Source organism: Salmo trutta, chromosome 16 (assembly GCF_901001165.1).
Source record: "Salmo trutta chromosome 16, fSalTru1.1, whole genome shotgun sequence".
NCBI lineage: Eukaryota > Metazoa > Chordata > Actinopteri > Salmoniformes > Salmonidae > Salmo > Salmo trutta.
This window is the reverse complement of record NC_042972.1, coordinates 37845147-37863281: the sequence shown is the minus strand read 5'-3', so window position 1 is coordinate 37863281 and position 18135 is coordinate 37845147. Positions and strand designations below refer to the sequence as shown.

Sequence of the window (18135 nt, the reverse complement as noted above, 5' to 3'; positions counted from 1 at the left end):
TAATTTCTGCATTACCAAATGAGGAGAGTTACAAACAGACCAGTCTGAGTTAAACTACATATTTAATAATTAAGATACTTTGCAAAAGCACTTGACCTTCAATGATGCCATTGAAAAGGAAGGTCTCTACACAACAATACAAAGAGCATTTTATACCCATGAATCCACCCCTTCAACGTACATTGACGAACCACAAATCTTAGGAACAGTTCACAAAGGTTAAGTTTTGTATGAAAAGATATCTATAAAACACAGCAGACAGCAACTGCTATATCAACAGTGTTCATTATATAGACCGGTATTTGGTTTCCCTAGAACCGTCCCTCCCTGCTACGGTATAGTACAAAACTATTAGCTCATGTCCTCTGGAATTCTTTTTAGGCATCTTATCAAAATACACCATAAATCTCCTCTGTCAGTGCTATCTCATAGAGGCCCATCCTCAGTAAGACAACTCTTGTTCCCACTCGCAGTGACCTGTGCACAGACATTGTGGAGACAAATAATTGGTTCCCCATTAATCACGCCATCCCTTCACATGGTTCAAGAATAGGGAAAGACACATTCACATATGAAGACAATGTTTCATTCTAAAACATCTTAATTATCTATGTTACCCAACTAATTCTGATTCATCCACCACAAGACATCACAGCTCAGCTCAGCAGAGCACTGTAGAGTACAGTGCAGTACAATACAGCACAGAATGGCAGAGCAGAGTAGGGTAGAGTACAGTAGAGTTCAGTACGGTAGAGTGCAGTTGAGTACACTGCAGTATAGTCCAGTACAGTAGAGTTCAGTATATTATATTCTACTGTACTATACTTTATGGTACTGTTCTGTACTGTATTGTATTGTACTGTACTATATTGTATTGAACTGTACTCTACTGTGATCTACTCACTGTACTATACTGTATTGTTCTTGACTGTGCTATCCAAACTTGTGAAACATATCTCTATGATAGGTTCAGATTTGGTTCAGCCCGGTCCGTCTGTGGATGGGGTGGACTGGCCAAATTTGAACATCCATGGACGTCCGGTGTCGGTCGATGCTCAGTGGGTGAGGATGCTGGTTATGGTAAATAGAAAGAGAGGGGTCGTCATGGGTGGGTGCCAGTAAAATCTGGCAGAGGTGACATTAACTGGTGAGTGAGAACGAGAGGCAGTGAGAGAGCAAGAGGGAGAGGTTGTCCAGACTCAGACTGTTTTAACACTCTTGGTTTGACCACCAGATAACAGAAAGAGAAAGAAAACAGTAACCAGCTGAACATAACAGTATGCCAGTGGGAGGCAGGACAGTAGCAGGTGACTATTATGATTTCCCATTGTAGCCAATTCAGTTGCAATAATTCCATTAATGATTTTTTGGGTAACGGAATTACGAGTTTTAATCACTTACTAATTCATAAACAAAATTGATATTAGTAAATCACTATAACTAATTGGTAGGTCAACGAATACTTGTTACTTCTGTCAACTTTCATTATCCTCCCTCCTCATGAGGGAGAGAAATGTTTAAATATCTTAAAGATACAATATGTGGGATTTTGGTAACAGAATTACAAGGCACAAGGCAATGTAAACAATTTCTCCAAATCAAAATATAAGTGTTGATATTAGTTGGCAGGGGTCTTTACTTCAACATTATTGTGTTTTGATGTATTTGTGATACCTTTTAAGACTCTTTCTGGTAGATGTTTTCTAAGACCCCTTTTCCATCTGTTTATCCGGAAATCAAAGCCTTTACATATGACTAATTAAGATGGAAAATGATAGATGTTTCAATCTATGCCTTTCCAAAAATATAGACTCTTAGCTTTCATTTGACATCCAATTTGACATGCTCCTGTGAACTTCACATGTTGGTACTCATGGGTCCTTTTAGATGGAAGTTCCCTTAGAAACTGTGCACACCTTGGAGAGGTGTGTGACCACTTGGAGACACCAGTCAGTCCTCTCAGTCAAACCCTTGACATTTTTGTTGTCTTATGTTGCACCTACCCCACATTTTCCAGGAATATACTTATTATCATGTTAATGAATGTAACCAGAGTATTTTCAGATTTCGGTATCAACAAATGCGGCAAAAAAGGAAGTACATGTAAAATGCTCATAAAATCATCAGTGTAATGTTTGGATTCAGTGTTGTGTCAGGTGAACTGTTGTGTCCTCACCTTTGGTCTAATAATTTTCCCATTATCTCCAAGCTGTTCCCTTTCAATTGCTACTATGGTTATGCATATGCTTTCCATGTTTCTTCTGTAAGAAACATTTCAATTTAGCCACATCCATATAGGCCAATTCCCACGAGTGTAAAAGGTTAAAGGGTGAGGATTTTGGGAAAAGATCATTCATGAATGAATTATCTATTAATATAGAGGCCGGTGGAAATGGAAGAGCATTGATCTGTAATAACTCAATCAATATTCCATGTTTCATGTGCACTCAGTGTATCCAGAAAAACCAGGTGCTCCTTTACCCATGAGCACAGCAGAAGAGAAGCTGGAGCATTTTCTCTCTCAGGCCCTGAGGACCCCTCTAGCCACCCCTCATTCTAGCCCCCCTAACCCCCCTTGCACCCTGTCTCCCAACTTTCCCTGAGGCCAACCTGCCACCCTCTCTCATTCTCATACATGCTGCATATTTCATCAGGAAGTGCTGGAGTAGGGAGGAAATGACCTCAGGATCACCGAACTATCTAAAGTCTAGACATCTGGACCGATAGGAATGTCTTCTACAAGTGTCTAACAAAAATACATTTTGATCTGAGAAAAAAAAGCTTGGGCTTTCTGAAACATGACTCTTTTTATTATTATTTCCTTCTCCATCCATTTCATGAGAAAGGGCTACAACAGTGGAACCGTTGACAGTAATTATCTTTGTCTGGCTGCTGAAGCTTGATTTGGTGCACTGCCTTTTTCTCATTTTAGTTTTGTCCGACTCTGATCCTCAGTCCTTTTGACCTGGAGAATATCAAACTCTGTCTGGGCTGAGATGCATGGTGGAAGGAGGCACATTTGAATACATTCAGACAGCATTAGGGGAAAGGGAGCACAGGCTACACTGAATCAGCTCAAAATACCCTCAGAAACAGTGTGAGAGTTGAGGCACCAGGTTAATCAGGATGTAATGACTCCCTGGGCCATAGGTCCCTGGGCTGAGATTGAATCAAAATGACAATGTGTGGAATGACTACCCTCAGACATACTCTTTTCTGTGTCTGCTGCGTGTTTATCCTGACTCTCCCATGGAAATACCTGGGTTGGCTGATATACAGTATATATAATGTATCATGAAGGTAGGAAGGTGGAGTGTGAGGAAAATGTATACATCATCCTAAAGGGGTTGTAGCGAGAGGTAAAATGAGGGTGAGATGAAGACAGCAAATACGGGTGAGAAGAAAAGAGATGTGGCAGTACAAAATGAAAGGGAGAAAGATAAGGTGAGAAGAGAGAAAGTAAGAGAGGAGAGAAGAAAATGGAGAGACGCCAATAGAAAGAAGGGGGAAAAACTGGCACAATACCAGCGTTGCAGGGATGTTAAAGAAAAAACAAGCGTTTCCATGGCAACTCCTGCAATGAAAAACTTTGCCTGGTAGCATTTTAACAGCGCCTTCATGACTCTACTCCTTTTATTAATTCCAGCCTCTTACCCTACAGCTTCATTAGGGCTTCTCGGGTTCTGGAGGCTACTTATTCAGGTCAATCCTTGGAGCACAGGACCCAAGGAGCAGCTAGCTCCAGCAAGACAAGATACCTGTCCAGTGAGGAGCGCATCGTCGGCGTGACTTAATTGGTGCCCTCTCATTGCTCTTGTACAATGAGGGCCCCAAAAACGGACTAATGTATGCCATATGTTTTCCTCCTAACCCCACTAATACAACAGGTTAGGCTCATGCATTTGCATGTGCTTGAAGACAGATTTGATTGTGATAGAAAAATAGCAAAGACTTGTGGAGTTGACGTTGTGTCATACAACACTTGACTTAAGTGTTTTCTAAATACTTAAAAAAAACAACCAAGATTGGGCCATCAAAATTATAGAGATGCATTAAATCAGAGGGCTTAACCTCTCTTGGGTAGGGGGCAGTATTTTCACATCCGGATGAAAAGCGTGCCCTGTTACTCAGGCACAGAAGCTAGGATATGCATATAATTGGATTTGGATAGAAAACACTCTAAAGTTATAATATAATTAGATTTGGATAGAAAACACTCTAAAGTTTCTAAAACTGTTAAAATAATGTCTGTGAGTATAACAGAACTGATATGGCAGGCGAAACCCCGAGGACAAACCATCCCCAAAAAAACAATTTCAGCCTACCACTATTTTCAATGGCTGTCACTTTTTTTATAAGGCGAAGTCCTCCCAGATTGCAATTCCTAGGGCATTCCTAGATGTCAACAGTCTTTAGAAAGAGTTTCAGGCTGGTTTTTGGAAAAATTTGCCAGAAATTGTAGTTTTTCTAGGTGGCTCCCATTTTGGCTGTAGTGTTTCCAAGCGTGTGAATGAGGGCGCGTTCTTTGGTATTTTTCTCCGGTAAAGACAATAACGATTCTCCGTCTTAAATTGTATTGTTTATTTACGTATTAGGGTACCTAAGGTTTGATTATAAACGTTGTTTGACTTGTTTGGAAAACTTTATTAGTAACGTTTGGGATTAATTTTGTATGCATTTTTATGGAGGGAAACTGGGTGGATTATTGACTGAAGCACGCCAGCTAAACTGAGTTTTTATGGATATAAAGAAGGACATTATCGAACAAAAGGACCATTTGTGATGTAACTGGGACCTTTTGGAGTGCCAACAGAAGAAGATCATCAAAGGTAAGGCAGTTATTATATCACTATTTCTGACTTTCGTGTCGTACCTGCCTGGTTGAAATATATTTTTCATGGTTTTGTATGCGGGGCGCTGTCCTCAGATAATCACATGGTGTGCTTTCGCTGTAAAGCCTTTTTGAAATCTGATACAGCGGCTGGATTAACAAGAAGTTAAGCTTTATTTTGATGTATTACACTTGTGATTTTACGAAAATGAAATATTGATAAATCTGTAGTTTGAATTTTGCGCTCTGCAATTTCACCGGATGTTGGCCAGGTGGGACGCTACCGTCCCACCTGGCCATAAGAAGTTAAGGGCAGGAGTGTTAGAGAGTGCGACATTGGGCTCTACTGTAATAACAGAAGAAAAATGTTGGTCCCTGGAATTAGAAGGTCAAGATGAATCCCTATGCCAACCTGAGGGTGGGCGTTCTATACTGTACCTGGGTTGTGCAAAGATACTCGCGTGGAGATGTTGATTTCCTGCAGATGCTCCAGTGTCTCAGTGTGGAACAGGCGAATAGAAGAGCCCTCACTAAAGGCCATCCAAACTCCTCCCCCAGCCCGCACCATATGGGCCACGCTCACCATGGGGTCTGGGTGCACCTCAAACCTCTGGAAGAGAGGGAAGGGGAGAAGCTGTGAATAACATCACTATGGAAGCAGTGAATAACATCACCATGGAAACCATAGTAGAGATGGGACTTAAAATAGGCCTAGAGCTGGCAACCAAATGCTTACACACAGAACATGTAGATACAAATCAATGACCAAACAGTATGGCCACCGTTAGACCCGTTTTACATTGGTATTTTAAATTAGATATACTGTAGATCTGAGTTTTTTATGAATACAATTAATTTGACATGTAGAGATCCTGGTCTAAATCACGTGATGTTATCTGGGTTAGCTTTCTCTGCTATCAGATATAAGGGTCATGTGACGAAGTGCTGAGGTACAGTGAGGGAAAACATTATTTGATCCCCTGCTGATTTCGTACGTTTGCCCACTGGCAAAGAAATGATCAGTCTATAATTTTAATGGTAGGTTTATTTGAACAGTGAGAGACAACAACAAAACAATCCAGAAAAACGCATGTCAAAAATGTTAAACATTTATTTGCATTTTAATGAGGGAAATAAGTATTTGACCCCCTCTCAATCAGAAAGATTTCTGGCTCCCAGGTGTCTTTTATACAGGTAACGAGCTGAGATTAGGAGCACACTCTTAAAGGGAGTGCTCCTAATCTCAACTTGTTACCTGTATAAAAGACCTGTCCACAGAAGCAATCAATCAATCAGATTCCAAACTCTCCACCATGGCCAAGACCAAAGAGCTCTCCAAGGATGTCAGGGACAAGATTGTAGACCTACACAAGGCTGTAATGGGCTACAAGACCATCGCCAAGCAGCTTGGTGAGAAGGTGACAACAGTTGGTGCGATTATTCGCAAATGGAAAAAACACAAAAGAACTGTCAATCTCCCTCGGCCTGGGGCTCCATGCAAGATCTCACCTCGTGGAGTTGCAATGATCATGAGAACGGTGAGTAATCAGCCCAGAACTACACGGGAGGATCTTGTCAATGATCTCAAGGCAGCTGGGACCATAGTCACCAAGAAAACAGTTGGTAAGACACTACGCCGTGAAGGACTGAAATCCTGCAGCGCCCGCAAGGTCCCTCTGCTCAAGAAAGCACATATACATGCCTGTCTGAAGTTTGCCAATGAACATCTGAATGATTCAGAGGACAACTGGGTGAAAGTGTTGTGGTCAGATGAGACCAAAATGGAGCTCTTTGGCATCAACTCAACTCGCCGTGTTTGGAGGAGGAAGAATGCTGCCTATGACCCCAAGAATCCCATCCCCACCATCAAACATGGAGGTGGAAACATTATGCTTTGGGGGTGTTTTTCTGCTAAGGGGACAGGACAACTTCACCGCATCAAAGGGACGATGGACGGGGCCATGACCCATCAAATCTTGGGTGAGAACCTCCTTTCCTCAGCCAGGGCATTGAAAATGGGTCGTGGATGGGTATTCCAGCATGACAATGACCCAAAACACACAGCCAAGGCAACAAAGGAGTGGCTCAAAAAGAAGCACATTAAGGTCCTGGAGTGGCCTAGCCAGTCTCGAGACCTTAATCCCATAGAAAATCTGTGGAGGGAGCTGAAGGTTCGAGTTGCCAAACGTCAGCCTCGAAATCCTAATGACATGGAGAAGATCTGCAAAGAGGAGTGGGACAAAATCCCTCCTGATATGTGTGCAAACCTGGTGGCCAACTACAAGAAACATCTGACCTCTGTGATTGCCAACAAGGGTTTTGCCACCAAGTACTAAGTCAAGTTTTGCAGAGGGGTCAAATACTTAATTTCCCTCATTAAAATGCAAATCAATTTAGAACAATTTTGACATGCGTTTTTTAGGATTTTTTTGTTGTTATTCTGTCTCTCACTGTTCAAATAAACCTACCATTAAAATTATAGACTGACCATTTCTTTGTCAGTGGGCAAACGTATAAAATCAGCAGGGGATCAAATACTTTTTTCCCCTCACTGTACATGCTTCCAATGTGGAGAAAAAAAATTATCCTAGAGAAATTTGGACATTTATAATACCGGTATATTGCATTCTGGCTATCAAAACAAATGACCATATAAAGTGTGACGTTACTGTCTGTAATTGCTTATTTACCATTGCTTTGCACATCACAATTTTATGGACCTGTATGTAGACATTTTATCCATAATGAAGTTATAATATCATAGATATGACTTTATTAAACGTATGCATGCACATAAAAACTCACCCACACAGAAGCACGCACACAAATGTGCACACTAAAGAAAGTACTGTGGATCAATGACATAAGAACCCCTCTCCAGGATTTGTATTTAATAGTGTTGTATAATAATGTGGCATAATCACCTTCCTGTGTAAAAACCATGCAGATTAAAAACAAAAAACTGTTTTAAATCTTAAATATGTAACTTTTTGGGCGACCTGACCAAGTTCACATAGAATTGTGAGTTATAGATCTGTCATTCTCATTGAAAGCAAGTCTAACAAGCGGTAGATCTGTTCAATGTGCCCTATTTCTATGCTTCCCATTCTTAAGTTGTGTTTTTACGTCTTTTACTTTCGGTTCTGTGCACCAGCTTCAAACAGCTGAAAATACTATATTTTTGGTTAATTAACAAATATTTCACAGTGGTTTAGATGGTACAATGATTCTTTGCGCTTGCTTGTTTTGTCACATAAACTGAAATTAGGCGAACTATTAGAATTTTAGCAACCAGGAAATGGCAGAGCGATTTCTGCATATTGCACCTTTAAGTGATAATTAGGCTGAAAAATAATGGGAATTCACATGAGCACCACAATGTCTACTCCACCCTTGCTCTACCAAGGTTTTCCAGCACACAGCTTTGACCTACAGTACTACAGTAGCTATGTTGGTCTATTATACTTCAAACAATGTTTAGGCAGGTTTCATAGGATTCAAACCGTCTCAAATAGCCTAATTCATACTTTTAGAGGAGGTGCTCCCACAATAATGTGATTTGTACCGCATACAAGGTAAATTATAGAATTTTTCATACACCACTAATTCATACTCTTCAGAGAGATAATGGTTTTTACAGTGTCCTGCTATTAAAATGATGTGTGTATATATTAGCCCCACATCCTTAGACTGTATGTATTTTTAGATATAAGCCTATTGGAAATTGTAGTATCACAATCTTTATTGCAAAAATAAATACAAATACAAACATAACTTTAAGCTACATATTCATTTGGCAGAAGTAATGAACTGTCTTTTGATCACCACAGCAATTGATTAAACAGGACCATGTTTGCATATTCTGAGAGTATGTCAATATTACACAGATACGCTAACGGTTACAGAAATCAGGAATACAGACAGGCTTTATCTATCTGAGTAACACACCACCACCTTTTGTTATGTTGGGCACCTACTGACCAAAAACATTTTTTTATTATGAAAATAAAACATTTTCTCAATGACGTATTGTATCCAGGACCTCTATACCAGGCAATGTCAGAAAGGCCCTAAAAATTGTCAAAGACCCAAGTCATAGATTGTTTTCACTGATACCACACGGCAAACGGTACTGATGCATCAAGTCTTGAACCAACAAGACACTGAACAGCTTCTACCCCAATGCCATAAGACTGCTAAGTAGTTAACCAAATAGCATTTCACTGTCAGTCACAATTGTTGTTTACAAAGCACGTGACAAATAAAATGTGATTTGATTTCTATTGCTAAAATAAAGGTTAAAGGAAATACAGGCAGGCACCACATTACTACGAGACAAAACAGCTCACTCAATCAAGCCTGATGGTCTTGTAAGTATAAAAGCAAAGCATGCTTTCATTTAATAAAAAATAGCTTGAAAAGGTAGTGGAATTGGATAACGTCTTAGTGTGGTATGTGAAAAATCCAATAATTTACCTTGCATGCGGTACAAACCACGTTATTGTGGGAGCGCCTCCTTTAAGAGTATGAATTAGGCTGTTTGAGAAGGTTTGAATCCTAAGCAACCTGCCTACACATTGTTTGAAGTACTTGATTAGAAAAGACAACCAGAACATCTGAATGTAGCACTCTTTAAATCTTTTCCACAAAACCCAAGTAGGCCAGATGACTGGAGATTACCAAACCTGCTTTCTCAGAAGGCCATAGTGTGTCTCTCTTGAGCTTGTAATTAACTGCACCAATGATTCACAGACTGGGGCATCTTTTCTACTGTGTCAGTATACAAAATCCTCCCACCCTCCAACTTCTCAAGACCACAGGAAAAGAGAAGGCTTTTCAGGCACAAACTCGGGCTCCCAAGTGGCGCAGGCACTGCATCTCAGTGCAAGAGGCGTCACTACAGTACCTGGTTTGAATCCAGGCTGTATCACATCCGACGGTGATTGGGAGTCCCATAGGGCGGCGCAAAATTGGCCCAGCGTCGTCTGGGGTAGGCTGTCATTGTAAATAAGAATTTGTTCTTAACTGACTTGCCTAGTTAAATAAAAACTTTTTTAACTGAATGAGTCGCTGAGGAAGAGCAACGCGCCTTATCATGGCTAGGCATGCTACCCCCGAGGTCTGCACCATGACAGGGGCTGGCTCTGGCATCATCTCCCAGGTCCTCTTGGTTTATGAGTCAGGGGCTAAGAGATTAGTCAGAAAGAGAGCGAGACAGTGAGAGTGAGAGAGTGTGAGTGTGAGAGAGAGAGAGAGAGCGCGAGGCACCAGCGGACAGGGATTTCCACCTGTTTGTGTGCTCTTGCCAGAGGGACCTCCTTTGTTTGAGAGTGGGGAGAGAAGAGAACCCTTTGATGTGTTTTCTCTTTTAATTGACTCCACAGCAGTAGGTGCATGCTCTGCTCTGTTTGGGAGGAGAGGATACTGCATCTCTCCCATTTTCAAGTGCAACCACAAAAAAACATGTTTGGGTTAGGTTTAGAAAAAGAAAAGAACCGGTTTAGGGTTAAGTTTAGGGTTAGGACAAGGGTTAAGGTTAAGGTTAGGGCAAGGGTTAGTAGATTGTTAGTTGAACTATAACTGATAATCTGTAGAGCATCTACATTTTAAAAACATTTTGTTTTCTCCGGATGGACTATACAAATAAAGTGGTACCAAATGTTTTTTTTTCTGATAGAGATTTCAATTCAAGAAGCCTTATTTCAAAGAATTTAAGATCTAATTACAGACCAAGTTCAAACTTGTACAAAATGTAAAGAGCATTAACAATGTCAGTGAACCGCGAGAAATTATGAGGGGGGTTTAATCAGTGATTTTGGCATAAACAGACTTATTCATAATTAACAGACTAATCATTAACTGACACCTTGTCATCATGACACCTTGTCTAGCATATGTTTCACTGGATATGTCATTATCTGGCTGCTTTAAATTTGATCTGTCCCTGTACATTGGTGAGGCCAAACACAAAACTTAAAATTAAATGTAACATTAATTTAACTAAGCAAGTTAAATTAATTTACTGTTATTGTAAATTCTTATTTACAATAACAGCCTACACCGGCCAAACCCGGACGACGCTGTACCAATTGTGTGCCACCCTATGGGACTCCCAATTATGGCCAGTTGCGATACAGCCTGGATTCAAACCAGGGTGTCTGTAGTGACGCCTCAAGCACTGAGATGCAGTGCCTTAGACCGCTGCGCCACTCGGGAGCCCAATGTCATAGCCACAGTAATAATTAATTGACTGGTAGGGTAATTTAATTGAAGAGGTTAGTGGAAGTGATATTTGTTTACAGGGCTGCATGACTGCCAGCCTTGACAACATTGGATACTGCCTGGAGTGTCCATCAGCCTATCAGAGCATATATTTGGCACTAAGGTCTCTTCTAAAATGGATGGTGATGCTGAACATGTAGTGGAGCACTCTTTCCTCACTATCAAATAAAGTGAAAGCAACAACTGCTCACCCAATTGACACCATGGTATTAGGGAGCTGAGTTCTGCATTGCTTACAACCACGAGAGTGGTATCAAAGCGTGACAGAGGTAATATGCCCCTACCACCCAGCACTGCTGTCACACAAACAGCAGCACCACCCGAAGTCCTTCATCAGCAGAGGAGAGAAGCACTGCTGGCTAAAGCCCCAGCACTAAAGTATCATTAACCTGTTTGGGATAGGGGGCAGTATTGAGAATTTTGGAAAAAATATGTGCCCATTTTTAACTGCCTCCTACACCAACTCAGAAGCTAGAATATGCATATTATTGTTCAGGTCTGGATAGAAAACACTCTGAATTTTCTAAAACTGTTTGAATGGTGTCTGTGAGTATAACAGAACTCCTATGGCAAGCAAAAACCTGACAAGGTTTCAAGCAGGAAGTACCCTGTCTGACAAGGAGTCGTGCGTCTTGCATCTGTTTATTGAAAAGTAAGGATCTTAGCTGTAACGTGACAATTCCCAGGGCTCCGATAGGCTCTCAGAACCCGGGAAATAACTGAAGGTTAACGAGGCAGCCTCAGGCTGAAACACATTATCGGCTTTGGCAAGTGGCGGCTCAGAGGACCTTTGAATGAGGCGCGTGCACGATTCGCTCCTGAGGATAAATTTTATTCGGCTGTTTAGGCTCAATGCATATTCCGGTCGGAATATTATCACTTTTCTACGAGATAAATGGCATAAAAATTGGTTTTAAACAGCGGTTGACATGCTTCGAAGTACGGTAATGGAATATTTAGACATTTTTTGTCACGCCAATGCGCCATGCTCAAGACCGTGATGTAGCATTCTGATAGTGTCTAGAACTCACGAACAAAACGTTGCTGTTTGGATATAACGATGGATTATTTGGGACCAAACCAACATTTGTTATTGAAGTAGAAGTCCTGGCAGTGTATTCTGACGAAGAACAAGCAAGGTAAGAACATTTTTCTTATAGGAAATGTGATTTTGGTGGAGGCTGACCTGGGTGTGTGTCTAAATAGCTAGCCCTGTGATGCCGGGCTATGTACTTAGATTATTGCAAAATGTGCTTCATCCGAAAAGCTATTTTAAAATCGGACATATCGAGTGCATAGAGGAGTAATGTATCTATAATTCTTAAAATAATTGTTATGCTTTTTGTGAACGTTTATCGTGAGTAATTTAGCAAACTGTTAGTAAATTCCCCGGAAGTTTGCGGGGGTTATGCTTTTTCTGAACGTCACATGCTAATGTAAAAAGCTGTTTTTGATATAAATATGAACTTGATTGAACAGACATGCATGTATTGTATAACACAATGTCCTAGGTGTGTCATCTGATGAAGATCATAAAAGGTTAGTGCTGCATTTAGCTGTGGTTTGGGTTTATGTGACATGATATGCTAGCTTGAAAAATGGGTGTCTGATTATTTCTGGCTGGGCACTCTGCTGACATAATCTAATGTTTTGCTTTCGTTGTAAAGCCTTTTTGAAATCGGACAGTGGGGTTAGATTAACGAGATTCTTGTCTTTAAATAGCTGTAAAATAGTCATATGTTTGAGAAATTGAAGTAATAGTATTTCTAACGATTCAAAAATCGCGCCACTGGATTTCAGTGGCTGTTACGTAGGTGGGACAAGTTCGTCCCACATGCGCCAGAGAGGCTAAAGTCCCACCGCCTGAACAGCTCATTAGCCCTGCATTACACTGAGCGCAATCTCAATTGCACTCTACACTGTCCTTTCACACCTGGAAAAAAGGAACACCTATGTGAGAATGCTGTACCTGCCTAAATGATTACCGCCCCGTGGCACTCACGTCGGTAGCCATGAAATGCTGTGAAAGGCTGGTCATGGCTCACATCAACAGCATCCTCCCGGACACCCGAGACCCACTCCAATTCACATACTGCCCCAACAGATCCACAGATTATGCAATCTCAATCTCACTGCACACCACCCTTTCTCACCTGGACAAAAGGAACACCTATGTGAGAATGCTGTTCATTGACTACAGCTCAAAGTTCAACACCATAGTGCCCACAAAGCTCATCACTAAGCTAAGGACCCTGGGACTAAACACCTCCCTCTGCAACTGGATCCTGGACTTCCTGACAGGCCGCCCCTGGGTGGTAAGGGTAGGCAACAACATATCTGCCATGTGCTCAGTCCCCTCCTGTACTCCCTGTTCACAGACGACTGCATGACCAAGCACGACTACAACACCATCATTAAGTTTGCTGACGACACAACAGTGGTAGGCCTGATCACCGACAACGATGAGATGGCCTATAGGGAGGAGGTCAGAGACCTGGCAGTGTGGTGCCAGGACAACAACCTCTCCCTCAATGTGAGCAAGACAAAGGAGCTGATTGTGGACTACAGGAAAAGGCGGGCCAAACAGGCCCCCATTAACATCGACGGGGCTGTAGTGGAGCGGGTCGAGAGTTTCAAGTTCCTTGGTGTCCACATCACCAACAAACTATCATGGTCCAAACATACCAAGACAGTCGTGAAGAGGGCACGACAAAACCCTTTCCCCCTAAGGAGACTGAAAAGATTTGGCATGGGTCCCCAGATCCTCAAAAAGTTCTACAGCTGCACCATGGAGAGCATCCTGACCGGTTGCATCACAGCCTGCTATGGCAACTGCTCGGCCTTTGACAGCAAGGTGCTACAGAGGGTAGTGCGTACGGCCCAGTACATCACTGGGGCCAAGCTTCCTGAAATCCAGGACCTATATATTAGGCTGTGTCAGAGGAAGGCCAAAAAAATCAAGGCTCCAGTCACCCAAGTCATAGACTGTTCTCTCTGCTACCGCACGGCAAGCGATACTAAGTCTAGGATCAAAAGACTCCTACCCCCAAGCCATAAGACTGCTGAACAATTAATCAAATGGCCACCCGGACTATTTACATTGACCCCTCCCCTTTGTTTTTACACTGCTGCTACTCGCTGCTCCTTATTATCTATGCATAGTCACTTTACAAATTACCTCGACTAACCGGTACCCCCACTCATTGACTCGGTACCAGTACCCCCTGTATATAGCCTCGTTATTGTTAAAGAAATATCTTGTGTTTTATTACATTGTTTTACTTTAGTTTATTTAGTAAATATTTTCTTAACTCTATTTCTTAAACTATATTGTTGGTTAATTAAGGGCTTGTAAGTAAGCATTTCACGGTAAGGTCTCCACCCACAGCGTACACATCACAGACTGAAATGGTCCACCCACAAGGACAGTATGGTGAACTGAAATGGTCCACCCACAAGGACAGTATGGTGAAGAAGGCACAACAGCGCCTCTTCAACCTCAGGAGGCTGAAGAAATGTGGCTTGTCACCTAAAACCCTGACAAACTTTTACAGATACACAATTTTACAGATGTACCTCTGTCTGGTACGACAAATGCACTGCCCTCAACCGCAAGGCTCTCCAGAGGGTGGTGCGGTCTGCAGAACGCATCACCGGGGGCAAACTACCGGCCCTCCAGGACACCTACATCACCCGATGTCATTGCAAGGCCAAAAGTATCATCAAGGACAACAACCACCCGAGCCACTGCCTGTTCATCCCGCAACCATCCAGAAGGCGAGGTCAGTACAGGTGCATCAAAGCTGGGACCACGAGATTGAAAAACAGCTCTACCTCAAGGCCATCAGACTACTAAACAGCAATCACTAACTCAGAGACGCTACTGCCTACATAGAGACTCACTAGTCACTTTAAGCAATACCACTTTAGTAATGTTTACTTAACCTCTTCGCTATAGGGGGCAGTATTTTCACGGCCGGATGAAAAACGTACCCAATTTAAACAGGTTACTACTCTGGCTCAGAAACTAGAATATACATAGTATTAGTATATTTGGATAGAAAACACTCTGAATGATCTAAAACTGTTTGAATGGTGTCTGTGAGTATAACAGAACTCATATGGCAGGCAAAAACCTGAGAAAATTCCAAGCAGGAAGTGGTCTGTTTGAGAATTTGTAGTTCTTCTTTTGGTTCTCTATCGAAACTACAGTATCTGTGCTGTTACGTAGCACTTTCTAATGCTTCCATTGGCTCTCTAAAGCCTTCAGAAAGTGGATTGAGGCGTCTCCTGTCTCTGGGCAGAGTTTTGTAGCTCAGTTTGTCTGTGGTCTGCCTGGTGACTAAAAGATTGGATATGCAAGTTCACAAGATCAGCTGTTTTTTCTATTCCTCTTTGAATGAATACACTATTCTCCGGTTGGAATATTATCGCTATTTTACGAGAAAAATACACTTAACAATTGATTTTAAACAGCGTTTGACATGCTTCTAAGTACGGTAAAGGAACATTTAGAATTTTTTGTCTCGAAATGCGCTTGCGCGTTACCCTTTGGATAGTGATCTGAACGCACGAACAAAATGGAGGTATTTGGACATAAGTATGGATTATTTGGAACAAAAACAACATTTGTTGTGGAAGTAGCAGTCCTGGGAGTGCATTCTGACGAAGATCAGCAAAGGTAATACCATTTTTCTAATAGTAATTCTGAGTTTAGCGAGCCCCGAACTTGGCGGGTGTCAAAATAGCCGTGATGGCTGAGCTATGTACTCAGAATATTGCAAAATGTGCTTTCGCTGAAAAGCTATTTTAAAATCTGACATAGCGATTGCATAAAGGAGTTCTGTATCTATAATTCTTAAAATAATTGTTATGTATTTTGTCAATCTTTATGATGAGTAATTTACTAAATTCACCGGACGTTTTGGGTGGGAATGCATGTTCTGAACATCACATGCTAATGTAAAAAGCAGTTTTTGGATATGGTATACCATAATGTCCTAGGAGTGTCATCTGATGAAGATCATCAAAGGTTAGTGCTTCATTTAGCTGTGTTTTGGGTTTTTGTGACATATATGCTTGCTTGGAAAATGGCTGTGTGATTGTTTTTGGCTATGTACTCTCCTAACATAATATAATGTTTTGCTTTCGCTGTAAAGCCTTTTTGAAATCGGACAATGTGGTTAGATTAACGAGAGTCTTGTCTTTAAAATGGTGTAAAATAGTCGTATGTTGGAAAAATTGAAATTATTGCATTTTTGAGGTTTTTGTATTTCGCGCCACGTTCTTCCATTGGATATTGGAGCAGGCATTCCACTAGCGGAACCCCTAGTTGTAAGAAGATATCTTACATTACTCATCTCATATGTACAGTGCCTTGTAAAATAATTAATCCCCCTTGGCGTTTTTTCCTATTTTGTTGCATTACAACCTGTAATTGAACTTTATTTTTTATTTGAATTTCATGTAATGGACATACACAAAATAGTCCAAATTGGTGAAGTGAAATTTTAAAAATAACTTATTTCAAAAAATTCTAAAAATAAGAAACGGAAAAGTGGTCCGGGCATATGTATTCACCCCCTTTGCTATGAAGCCCTTAAATAAGATCTGGTGTAGCCAATTACCGTCAGAAGTCACAAAAAGAGTTAAATAAAGTCCACCTGTGTGCATTCTAAGTGTCACATGATCTGTCACATGATCTCAGTATATATACAATAGAACAATGTTCTGAAAAGCCCTAGAGTCTGCAACACCACTAAGGAAGGGGCACCACCAAGCAAGCGGCACCATGAAGACCAAGGAGCTCTCCAAACAGGTCAGGAACAAAGTTGTGGGGAGCAACAGATCAGGGGTGATTAATAAAAATATCCAAAACTTTGAACATCCCACGGAGCACCATGAAATCCATTATTAAAAAATGGAAAGAATATGGCACCACAACAAACCTGCCAAGAGAGGGCCGCCAACCAAAACTCACGGACCAGGCAAGGAGGGCATTAATCAGAGAGGCAACAAAGAGACCAAAGATAACCCTGAAGGAGTTGCAAAGCTCCACAGCGGAGATTGGAGTATCTGTCCATAGGACCACTTTAAGCCGTACACTCCACAGAGCTGGGCTTTATGGAAGAGTGGTCAGAAAAAAGCAATTTCTTTTAGTAAAAAATAAGCAAACAAGTTTGTTGCTCGCCAAGAGGCATGTGGGAGACTCCCCACACATATGGCAGAAGGTACTCTGGTCAGATGTGACAAAAATGTTGCTTTTTGGCCATCAAGGAAAATGCTATGTCTGGCGCAAACCCAACACCTCTCATCACCCCGAGAACACTATCCCCACAGTGAAGTATGGTGGTTGCAGCATCATGCTGTGGGGATGTTTTTCATCGGCAGGGACTGGGAAACTGGTCAGAATTGAAGGAATGATGGATGGCGCTAAATACAGGGAATTTCTTCAGGGAAACCTGTTTCAGTCTTCCAGAGATTTGAGACTGGGATGCAGGGTCACCTTCCAGCAGAACAATGACCTTAAGCATACTGCTAAAGCAACACTCAAGTGGTTTAAGGGGAAACATTTATGACTTAAAGATTGCTGTACACCAGCGGAACCCATCCAACTTGAAGGAGCTGGAACAGTTTTGCCTTGAAGAATGGGCAAAAATCCCAGTGGCTAGATGTGCCAAGCTTATAGAGACATACCCCAAGACACTTGCAGCTGTAATTGCTGGAAAAGGTGGCTCTACAAAGTATTGACTTTGGGGGGGGGGTGAATAGTTATGCACACTCAAGTTTTCCGTTTTTTTGTCTTACTTCTTGTTTGTTTCACAATAAAAAATATTTTGCATCTTCAAAGTGGTAGGTATGTTGTGTAAATCAAATGATACAAACCCCCCAAAACTCTATTTTAATTCCAGGTTGTAAGGCACAAAAATAGGAAAAATGCCAAGGGGATGAATACTTTCGCAAGCCACTGTATATACTGTATCTTATACCATCTATTGCATCTTGCCTATGCTGCTCGGCCA

General features: G+C 41.5%; 1 protein-coding gene across 1 annotated transcript in view; it reads right to left on the bottom strand.

Moving 5' to 3' along the window:
- Positions 1 to 18135, bottom strand: part of LOC115150715 (rho guanine nucleotide exchange factor 10-like protein) — a 178176-nt gene that overhangs the window by 22665 nt on the left and 137376 nt on the right. Inside the window, exon 25 of the mRNA XM_029694267.1 lies at positions 5270 to 5441. Within this exon, the coding sequence (XP_029550127.1) occupies positions 5270 to 5441 (172 nt within the window). The remainder of the gene's footprint in view (positions 1 to 5269; positions 5442 to 18135) is intronic.